Raw genomic sequence first — 12,531 nt, forward strand, 5'->3', positions numbered from 1 at the left:
CTACTGAATTATTTTAAGTATTTCTCTGTGATCTCTGAACTCTTAACTAGCATTGTGTATTAAAAGCATTTTCTTGTGTTTTGACTATTTGTTATTAAATATTTTAAACCCTTTCAACTGTGGCTGTTTTTGTAGAGATAATTTAAGCTCTTTAGAGTACTTGCATGCCTTTGGTAAACTTGTACAAAGCTACTCCAATAGCTTTAGCTGTGGGCTATACTACCAATTGAATAATAATATTGCACAGTAATAATTGGACACCCTTTTAAGGGCCTTTGAGTATCTGATAAATATTAGTGGGTTGTGGCAGCTGGTACTACCGTATAGTCTGGGAAAAAGGGGCACAGCTGGTCTGTGTGGTTGTATAAACTATTCTCAAAGTGTGTGTGTGTGTGTGTGTGTGTGTGTGTGTGTGTGTGTGTGTGTGTGTGTGTGTGTGTGTGTGTGTGTTTCAGCTACTTGGGCAGGAACACGAAGCACTGGTTGGACAGAGAGGGTGCTGGAAGTTTTAGCTTGCCCACTAGGCTGAAATCTGTTCTCTATAGCTGTGCCAGTGGGCAGTCTTATTGGGGACCTGGAGAGCAAGGGAGCGACCAACCCCAGACTGACTGTGATCTCTGTATGCTCTTAAGGGAAATTGCACTTTACTGTGTGTATTTGTTATCCTTTCCTCCTATATGAGACGCCCCTCACTGGTGTTAGTGATGAGGATTGAGGCTCCTTGATTCCTGGGCTAGGGTACGGGTGTGACAACCTCACACACAAAACCGCTCCCACCCATCAACCTACATCATGCAAGCATCCACCCCTCCTAGAGCACTCTTCAAATCTCCTATCTTTATAACCCCATATCCCCTCCTAATCTCTTTCTGTAGTCTGACCTACCTCACACTTCTTCCCAACCCTTGCCATAACTCTCACACACACCACTACACCATTCCAACTAACTCACCTCTCATCCTACTCATCCATCTCCCATGAACTCTTTGCCCCTAATCCAACCTATCTATTCAAACCTAAATATTTCCCAACCCAACACCCCCTATACACAGCTCTTCAATTTCATTCCAGAAAAACCCATATCCCTAACATCATGTACCCTATACACTACCAAATCCTTCTTCTACACCAAATCTCTCTCTCCCTTGCCAGTGACATCTACCCCAACCCTGGACCCTCCTCAAGCACTAATCTCACCAAACACTCCACTCAACCCACAAAATCTAAGTCCATTCGCCTTACCACATTAAACTCACAAAGCCTGAGAAATAAAATCCCTAACCTCCATGCCTGTCTCTCACATAACCACCCCAACATTACTGCTGTTTCTGAAACATGGCTGAAAACCTACATAAATGACAACAAAATTCTACCACCAGGTTTCCAAATCATGCGCAATGATAGAACCCATAAAAAGGTGGAGGGGTAGCAATAATCTACCCCCCCTTCCATACCAAAACTCCATATTCCAATAAATTCCCCACCTTTGCCAATGCTGAAATTATTTTTTTTTTATTTATTTATTTATCATAATAGGTTTACTAAAAATAAACAACTACAAGTCCATTTGTATTGCTGCCCTCTATATTCCCCCTAGTGATAATATCAAAACTCTTGAAAACATCCTGGCCTGGTTCTCCTCCAATATAAAAAAGGAAACCTATATACTCGGTGATACCAACATCAACTGGTATACAGTCAACTCTGAAACCCCTTCCCACACAATCAACCTGTACAACTTCTCCCAACTCATAAAATCTCCAACCAGACCAAATAAAGATGGTACCACTGGTACCATCATTGCCTGGATCCTAACAACCCACCCAGACCTAATCACCAAAACTGGTACATTACCTGATGCTCTCAGCAATCACCTACCAGCCTTCGCCGACCATCTCCCATCTTCACTGCATAAACAACAACACTACATCCACACCCGCAACCTATCCTCTTTCAACCCTCTAACTTTCTCTGAATGCTTAAAGCATACTAACTGGTCCCCCTCTAAAAACCCTTCCTCTAGATGATGCCATTTCCTACTTTAACCATACATTCCTAACCCTTCTCAATCAACATGCCCCCCCCCCCCATGGACCAAATGCATCAAAGCCAATCCTTGCCCATGGTTAACAAAATATACTAAATTAGCCTTGCACCTAAGGGTCAAAGAATGGAAGCAATACCAAAAACATAAAAACCCCAACACCCTTCTAGAATATAAGCAGCTATGTAACTCAGCAAAAAAACTAATAACTAAAGAATACAAAGCCTACTACTCCATATTCCAATCATTGGACTCAACAAATCCCAAAAAATGTTGGGACTCCATTTCATCTATGCTGGATCCTGGCAAGAAAGAAAACCCCTGCCCAGACCCCAACCTCTCCAACCTTGAAACAGCCAGCCAATTCAATTCATTTTTTATAGAGTGCATAGCCAAACTATCTGCTTCCTTCCCACCCCCTTCCTTCACCACCATCCCCCAGCCCAAACCACCACCCCAATCTTCTACCTTACTCCACATCCTTCAGCCTCAAACCCATTCCCAAAAGCACCATAAAAAGACTTTTCTTCTAACTCAAACCCTGTTACAATGCACCCGACAACCTTCATTCCACCTTCCTCAAACAATCTGCAGACAGCATTGCATACCCCATCTCTATTCTTATAAATAGATCTCTACAAGAATCATACATCCCTTCTATCTGGTGCCACACTTACATCATTCTCCTACACAAAGGTGGCAAAATACTGATACCACCAACTTCAGGCCTATTGCCATCCTTTCCCCTCTTTCTAAAATACTAGAGAAAACGATACAAGCACAACTCATGGCACACCTAACCTTATACAATCTCATCTCCCCTACTCAACTTGGCTTCCACCCTGGTCACAGCACCATGACTGCCCTTCTTTCCTTTCTTGAAACCATAAACCTTGAACATGAATCTGGCAAGTTTGTATCCACACTATTCCTAGATCTGTCAAAAGCCTTTGACACCATCTCGCACACCCTACTAATATCCCAACTCTCCACCCTACAACTCTCTTCCATCACCATAGCCTGGTTTTCCAGATACTTGTCCAACTGCCAACAAGCTGTCTAATGGAAAACTTCAACCTCCCTCTTCCTTTCTACACCCACAGGTGTCCCTTAAGGTGGTGTTCTTGGCCCTCTTCTCTTCAACCTATTCATTAACAACGTTCGCCAATCCATCCCAGACTCATATGTCATCCAATATGCAGATGATTCAAAAATAATCTGCTCCGCCTTCTCCCCCTCCAAGCTCCTAGCAAAAACCCAACTAGCCTTCTCCAAAAAAGAAACCTGGATGCAGTCTCACCATCTGGCACTAAATGCAAATAAAACCAAACTAATGTATTTTTCCCCTTCCAAAAACTCCATTATTGACAAATTCACTTTCATCACATAAAGCCAAAACAACACCTGAATTGAAATTGTTCCCTACACCAAACTTCCTGGCATCATTATTGATGAACTACAATTTGATACCCACATCCACTCCACTATCAAGAAAACCCACCAAAAGTTAGGTCTCTTTTACAGGCACAACCACTTCCTTAGCCCCTCTACTCGTCAAACTCTGTCATCCACATTCCTACTCCCCTGCCTTATGTATGGTGCCCCTCTTTTCACCAGTCTCCATCTTGGCCTTCGATCCAAACTTGAATCCTGCTACCACAAGATTTCTTTATTTGTAGCCAACTCAAAAAACTCATCCCCACCACTGCCACTCCCACCTCACACTCAACTGGCTAGAAATGCCCAACTACCTACAAGTCACCATTGCCCACAAGCTTATCTTTAACCCTGCCAACTGCCCAGCTTTTGCTACTTCCTTAAAACCCTACATTTCCAACCGCTCACTCAGATCCAAAAAACAAAATCTCCTTCAAGTCCACAAGCCCACACGACCACTTGGCCAGCTACTGCTATCCCACTCCTTAGCTAAACAGTGGAACTATCTCCCCACACAACTACAAATCCTACCTAACCTCACAAATTGCAAATTTCAGTTTCTCTCTCATTTCTCTTCCGAATGGGTATGGCCTCATCTAGCTCCAACTTAATCATGTTTTAATTAACAGAACTTCATCAGAGTTGACAATCACACTAGAAGACTCACTTAAATAGTTGATTTAATCATGTGACTATAATTAATTAGCAATTTAAAAACATAACATACAAAATTAAACCCATAAATATAATCAATGCTATTAATACAATTAATAACATTGTTGATATGATGTATTCTTAGACTCTTGTAAAACTATCCATTCTAGTAAAAACTGTATACTCTATCTATCATTTACATTAAACATATTGTGCTTTTAGCAAACATTTTATGTTGACATTATTGTTAAGACTTAGTATTTTATCTGCTGCCAATAAGATTTGCCAGTTTAGTTCTTTAACTTCTAATGAATTATTAATGACCACACTAAAGCATTTCTTATTCACAAAATCCAAAACAAAAAATATAGCTTTCTTAACATCATTACAATGTTGAATGATAAAAAAGAAAAAAAACGGGATACAAAAACTATTATAAAAATTCCAAAAATATAATAGCAACAGAAACACGGTAGAGGCTGAATATAAAAAACAACACTTTTAATGGTTACAGTGATCACTGTAACCATTAAAAGTGTTGTTTTTCACATTCAGCCTCTACAGTGTTTCTGTTCCCATTGTAGTTTTGGAATTTTCACAATGCTGAATGTGTTTAGCCAAAGCATAAATAAAATCAGTCTTTTTAATGGCTAACAACTGCTTGTATATTATTTAAAAAATTATTCTAGTTGTTTTACTCATATAAAATCCTTCATGCTTTTATTGGTGGGTAATTAACCTACATAGCAGAGTTACAGGTAAACCTATTATTGGCCCAGATTTTTTTAAATGTTTTAAAATAACATTTGAACCTTTGTTAATAAACTTGCAATATTTATAGCACTGACAGGGGAATATACCACATCTCTCAAAAGACTTATGTTTAATAAGCTTCTCAAATACATTTCTAAAATTCTTTTTCTTTTATATATAAATTTTGGCTCATTTCATAATACAGATGTTAAGTTTTGATTACCAACAATACTTGTCCACTTACTGATCAAGACAGTTCTAGTGTTATTAGAATCTAGAGAGATAAGAGGAAAAGCCTGCAAATGTCTTCTTTACTTTCAGTGGTTTTCTGTAACCCCTTTCTGAATATAGCACAGAACTTGGTATTTCTGTAATTATTAACATCTGCAATTACTTTATGCAACATGTTTTTCAGTATAACCCCTTTCAACAAATAATACTTCTAAGTGGTTAACTTTCCTGTTAAACATAATGTTATCACTAACTAAGTGACTCAATCTAATAAATTGTCCTGTATAGCATTTTCTTTGATAAATCTTCACTCCATAAACAATTATTCATGAAAGATGGTTTTCTAAAAATATCACTGTAAAACCATTTAGCATTAATGTCCAACTTAATTTCAATAGCTAAAAAATGTACAGTGTCATTTTGACTGCCTTTAGTGAAAGTTAAAAATAAATAAATCAGGCAATAAATTTTCAAACTCATCAAAAATAAATAAATAAATAAATATAAAGACATAAATCATCTATATATCTTTGATAGGGAGCAATCTTATTAAACAAAGTGTGGGAACATAATACTTCAGTTTCCCACCAGCTCATTATAATATTTGCAAAGGAAGGTGCCATTCTAACACCCATTGCAACTCCTCTCTTTTGTCTAAAATATTTTTTATCAAAAACAAAACAATTATTTTCTAAAACTAACTCTGAAAGTATACAGAGAGTGTTAACAAAAGTATTGTCTAAACTAATGAACTTGCATAATTATTTTCTAAGATATTCAATACCAATATCTAGTACTATGCAAGTATATAATGATACCACATCCAAGGTAACAAACATGTTTTTTTCTACCAGTAAACTTGTAATGAATGATTTAACAAACTCAATAATAGCCATGAATCTTTCAAAAAGAACTTTTGAACTCCGAACTAAAGGATTCAGAATAGAGCCCAAATCCACAGAGATAGTCTATGTTTACTATAATCTGTTGCAATAATTGGTCTAAAAGGTAGGACTTTATCATTTTTATGAATTTTTGGAATACCAAAAAATCGTGGCATTTTAGGAAAATCAGCTTTTAAAAATTCAAACTGCATTAAATTATCAGTCCTTGATGTAATAAATCAAGCAGGCACATATCTATTAAAAATGTTGATTAATAGTATTAATGGAATCTTGTTCATAATATTATGAATCAGCTAGCATATCTAACAGCTTCTTAGAGTAGTTATTCAAATCCATAAGGAAAATATCACTACACTTACCAGCTTTCGTAATTCTAAGATTTTTTTTGTTTTGTTTTGTTTCTTAATTCCAATAGTGCTTCTCTCTCTTTAGTTGTTAAGATTAAAAACAACTCTCTGATTGGAGACTTGTTATCTAAATTTCTAATTTCTTATTCACAAATATCAGAAAGTTCTTTTCTGAATGCATATGACAAATCTGTAATAATATTTTTAACATCATGTAAAATGTAATATAAATTAAGTTTTCAAAGAAATAACTTGAAATCTTTGACTGTACTAATAACATTAGCTCTAATAGAGGGAATAAAAGTAAACCCTTGATTGAGTACAGCTAAATGTCTATGTTACAGAACAAAGTTGCTCAAGTTAATATCTGGGCAGAATATAATGAAGTCCTTCTTCCTCTACCTCTGTCTTCCCCCTCCATTTTACCATTTGTAAAAGGGGAGGAGAGATCACCGTAGATTCCACAGTTTGTATCTTGTGTTGAACAGTCAAAACATTTATTTTCTGTACTAGTAGTGTTAGTAATATTTGAAAGTTGTGGAAAATCTTTGTCAAACTACTCAGTTAAATTGGTCATTTCATTAGCTTGATATGACAGAATCCTGTCAGTCCTCCTTCAAAGTCAGTATTAGAACTGTTAGGAGTGAGGGTATTCTTAGTGAATTCACTATAGTACAGTAAGGTAGAATAACAGGCCTAAAAATGTAGTCAGACTTGTGTTTTCATGTATGCATTTAGTTTCAGGGAAAGACAATTCAATAGAAAGGAAAGATAAACTATGAGATGTGCAGAAATACAGAAATACGGAATGTTCCTTTCTCAAGGGAAATATGTACTTTCAATGGAATGCTGGGTAAGGCACATGCAAGACAAAGCTTGGGAAACCAAGGGTAAAGAGGCATGCAAAACATTGCAGGATTTTTTGGTATTATAAGAATATACTTCAGACATAGTCAGTGAAGTCAGAAAGTACGTTAGTTCAGACTGTCATACAGAAAAGATTAAATATCTAGCATTCCAGAAAGGAAGTTAGCTTTTGGACAGCAGTGCAGGCGCTCGAGCCTGAGTACAGAAATCAGATCAAATATACATACTATTCATGAGGAAAAGAGTGTTTTGATTAATATAATTAAGGAGAATCAGAATATACATGCAGAAACTTTGGATATATTGTTATCAATCCTTCTAGAATTTCTACAGACTAATATTGTTTATCAGCACTGTTACTGGAAACAGTATTCAGATATTGTTAACATCTAATAAATCATCACTAACCGAACTACAAAGTGTGCAGACTTTATTGTGATAGTATGAAAAGACTTGGCCCATAAAGGAGAGACTGGCACCTGTTAAGCACAAGTGTGGGTAATCAACAAATAAAGACTTTTCTTCCAGTCTCACTTTAGTTGTTTCAAGTTATTTTCAGTATACTACAGTCTTATCAGTTTCTTTCAAGGACCACTAAATTTAAAGAGCTTGTCTTATGGATAAGCAACTCCATTGAAGTATATTTCTGAGTCTCTTGCTGACTTCTCTTTGTGATTAATGACAGTAGCTATATCACAATCAGTCCTAACTGCAATATCACTGTATACAGTCTTACAACTTTCAAAATAAAAATGTATTTTAATATTGCAATCTAATTTTTAACAGTATCTCTTAAAACACTTAACTTTGTTTTCTTATACTAGCAAATTCATAGCTTCATTACCAGTGCTATTAAATAACTAACTTTTATATAACTCATTGTTTAGTGTAATACAATTAGGGAATTTAGAAACTCTTAACCCAAAAGGAACTTGTATAAAGATACAATGTTTTAAATAAAATATCTTATATTCACTTGTTTTAAGTTTAAATAATTGTCTTTCTAACTCAAAAATTAGAGTTCTACAATTTGTAAAATAACTATTATGTATATTAGCAGAAGGTTTTGCTTGTCCATATGAAGCAGTGTGACCAAATGGATTTGGATTAGACTCAAGCACAGTCTCAGTATTTAAAAAGGGAGTACAGTCATCATCTGGAAGTAAAGTATAGTCATTGATAACTTCCTCTAAAGATGTAGGTGTGGAAGTATTATCCACATTTGTAGCATAATTTTATATTTGCATACAGTTGGAAGATCTTAGTTCGGCCAGTATAACCAAGATTGGGCAAGATTGGGATGTATGAGGCTATAGATTTAAATCCAAATTGCTGGAAACCCAGCTGTTTCTACATGTTTAATAATTTCATTTGTATTCTTTTTCAGTGATATCAGCTCACAAATTTTCAGTGTCAGCTGTTGAAGAAGTTGTACTATCAGGCTGGAATGACTGTTATGTATTTAATCCATGCAAAAATAATTTTAACTGACTCTTCAAATGAATTCATGCAGACTCATTTAGGAAATTCAGTGAGTGAAAATACCACAGAACCAAACCACTGAAAACCACTTTCAGAGAACCTCAAAGCTGTAGGAATACTCCCATTCCCCCAAACATAAAAATATCAACTCCATGATTGCATAAACGTGGGAAGAAGTGCAGAGACCATTTGCACTTCTTCTCAGAAAAATTATGTTGCTGTACAAACACTCATCAACACACTCACTATACTGCTGTCATAACTCATGCTCTTTGCTATTTGCTCTTGTCTCCCTTATTGCTCCCTGCCAACATAAAACTTAATCAGAGATGTCCCAGTAGGAGCAGAGATTCCTGGCCATTTGATTCCAGTCAATATCAATATTGTACTCAAATTGCTATATGATTATTCTGTCATTATTTTCTTTATAGTGTTAGATAAGCTCTTTTTCTTTTGATAAGATGACTTTAAAATGTTTAAAATGCCTATCTTTATATACACATGCGTGGGTTAGATAGATAGATAGATAGATAGATAGATAGATAGATAGATAGATAGATAGATAGACAGATAAAACAGAAAGCTAGCTAGCTAACTAGATAGAAACATAGTGTTGTGTTTTGAGATATTCTTCCTGAGAATCCCCTGAAAATGGGCTTTACCCAGTTTGCCTAGATGAACAGACTGTTAAAACAAAGAAAGCTAAATAGATAACTAATGAATAGATAAGTGCATCAACACGTTAACTGTGTAAAATATCCTCTAGGTTCCATCATGTCTAAGAAAGGTGCAGAATCCCTGTCTGCTTTGGTTCTTGATGTGAAATACGGCAGTGCGGCAATTTGCAAAACTAGGGAAAGTGCTCGGACCCTGGCAAGATCACTGGTAAGTAGGAAACATCAGCAATTATCAATGAATGTGTTTGTTTTCATTAAAAAAGGTTTAAATTGTTACCCATCATAGCATTAAAAATGAGTTTTTTTGTACTTTATAATATGGAGGAAAACATGAGCACATAGGAAATTCTGTAATGTACTATGTGCACACAGAGAAAAGATTCCCTGGGCAAAAAAAAAATGTAACATAATTCTGCAGGTACCCAGAATTTTTGTTTACTGATACTTCTCTTAAGTCACAAACACTAATTAGTTTTGAAAGTCACATCGCTGCAAAAATGAAGCATTTTAGAGAGGATGTCTAGCTTTTTACTCAAATTAACTGTGTTGCTGGTTCTGTTGAGAAGCTTTATAGATTATACCTGAAGATGTCATTTTCACTTTGTGCAGTTTTTGATACTGAGTTTCAGATTGCTGATTAAGCTAGAAGTGCTTCAGTAATTTATAAATTAATACATGAAGTAAATTTCTGTTATTAGATCCAAACTGGTACATGTCTTGGAATTCATACAAGGGCAGTGCTTAGCAAGATGGACAGCCCAATTGGTCAGAAGATTGGAAACTCACTGGAAGTGATAGAATCCCTTGAATGTCTGAAAGGGCGAGGACCTGCAGATCTAAGAGAGTTAGTGGAATGTTTAGGTAAAAATGACACACTTTAAACTAGGAAATTCTCATCTTAGTCTTACAGTTACAGGTAATAAATGAGACTGTTTGGGTTTTCTGCAGAACTACAGTGTGTTAAACAATATAAAATGATAGTTTTCCCAAGACATCTGTACAAATGACAACTGTGGATTTATTATTTTGCAATTAATATCAGGACATATTGACTCAAGGCCTATGAGTTTTGTATTACTGGTGCATTATTTAAACACATGGAGGTGTGAAACAATTATAGCTGATGGATCATCCATCCATTAAGTTACTGTACTGTAAAGATAAATGAGCAGAAATATTATTACTCTCAAAATTGAATGTATTTCTTTTTTGTGTTTTTTTTTGTTTTAGACTTCATACATGAAATATTGTTAGTTGAGCAGAAAGAGAAATTAGTTCAATGGAAGGAGCTCAAAAACACTTTCCTTAAAAATGTGTATCAAACCTAATAGGTTCAGCACAATTTTCAGACTTGAACTATTTTTCAGTACAAAACAGCTCCCCCAACAAAGCTGCCTGTATCCCCAAACTTAATATAATCAGCTCTGAGGTCACTAACCTGTCAAATATTCCATCATATCTTTGTCTCAATATCACAAAATTTGGTATCAATGTGCTCTCACTAAAATAACTAAGACAATTTAATTGTGCATGTGTATTTAATATTGGTAATTAATTAATTAATTGGCAAATATTTTACTTAGCAGTTTTTTTCATCGATTGACATAAAGGAGCCATTTATTACTATAAGGTATAGAAAAGACAGCTAAGTTTTATTTTGACAGTATATATGGCAATTCAGGTTCATTCATCTAACCTAATGTAAGCTAATAACAGTATTTAAGTTCTACAGAGTGTAATTTCAAATGAAACATGTACCATATAGTAAAGGAAAAGCTCAACTGAGAAAAATATAAACAGCTTCCAAAATTAGTGAAGCTATACAGATCACTGTTCATAGGCATAGTGTCCTATTGTGCTGCACTGGTGTGCCACCCAAATTATGCACTAGAGCCCAACACAGATCTTAAAGGGGGCAACATCCAGGGGAGTAGTGTCATACAAAACTGTGTATCTGCAGGAGTCTAGGTATGCAATTAGTACACAGATGGGGATCCACAGCACCCTGTGAATAATAGGCAACACTACAGAGCTGGGTCTGGGATTTACAGTGGTATAGCTGAGTATGCACCATGGTAACTGTTGCATCTTAGTGTGCAGACTCTAAGAAGTGCTGTTGTGCTGTTCAGTATAAAATAGTTGAGTAACATCATTAGCATTGTATGGAATATGATTTCCTGGATCCTGTTAAGTAAAGTAAGGGGTGCAAAAGTACATCTTGATGAAGTATAAAGTACAAACAAGCACACCAGATTCTCTCCATGCCATATTATGCAAATACATTGCACTCTGGTTTAATGTCAATAAAGCCTAATAACTTTATGGAGTTCTGATTGGTATGATAGAAGAGTTTGGCAGAGCAGAGAATGCTGCTGTATAATACATCATACCACATGGAAATCCTCTGCATTATTCATTTAGCTCTGCACAGGTCATCTAGGAGCCCATACCCATCTGAAGAGTACAATCCAAATCACAGTTCCCACTGCAAAGAGGGAAATAACCAGCTTCATGTGATCTCTGAAGGATTTGTCATGTCTTTGTAAAAAATCTTTACACAGTTCATCTGTCTGAGTCACACAAAATGGATATGAATAACCCTTTATCAAGCTATCCTGTTAGTTTCACAGCCTCTTTAGTAGCACACTGTCCAGTATAATCTTGCACACGATTAGGTCGTGAATGTATCTTAAAGCTTTTATTTTCTGAAATGTTGTTACAGTAGGGAAAGCTGTTTATTCTGGTTACAGAAGGACTATGAGGGAGGTAGCTAGTTACTCCTCTAAGTGATAGGTAAAGCCATTCTGGGGTACTTCTGTAGGTGTAATGTATGCCCAAGCTGGGGAAATGAGGCATATCCTGCAACTTAAAGAAGATGAGTTGATTGTCACAATGTACTTAGCATCATTGTTCATTAGGATGCTGATCAACACATGCAATCCTTGCCTACAGTTACAAGAATGGAGGCTGAGTGATGCTACTCATCCTCTTCATCTGATTTGACTAACAGGTCTTCAGGCCACATGTGGATCCAGATTGGCAAACCAAGTGCTCCCACCTCAAGCTCCTACAGTTCTTCCCTCCTGTAGTGTAACTATGCAGCTAGCTACCTCCAGATTTCATTAGACTCTGAT

General features: G+C 36.1%; 1 protein-coding gene across 1 annotated transcript in view; it reads left to right on the forward strand.

The window, feature by feature from the left end:
- LOC122815403 (thymidine phosphorylase) overlaps positions 1 to 12,531 on the forward strand; it is a 381,517-nt gene that overhangs the window by 286,649 nt on the left and 82,337 nt on the right. The window contains exons 6-7 of the mRNA XM_044087870.1: positions 9,487 to 9,605; positions 10,096 to 10,258. Coding sequence (XP_043943805.1) covers positions 9,487 to 9,605; positions 10,096 to 10,258 — 282 coding nt within the window. The remainder of the gene's footprint in view (positions 1 to 9,486; positions 9,606 to 10,095; positions 10,259 to 12,531) is intronic.

The sequence above is a fragment of the Protopterus annectens genome, chromosome 11.part0 (assembly GCF_019279795.1).
Source record: "Protopterus annectens isolate FY-2018-M chromosome 11.part0, PAN1.0, whole genome shotgun sequence".
Lineage (NCBI taxonomy): Eukaryota > Metazoa > Chordata > Ceratodontiformes > Protopteridae > Protopterus > Protopterus annectens.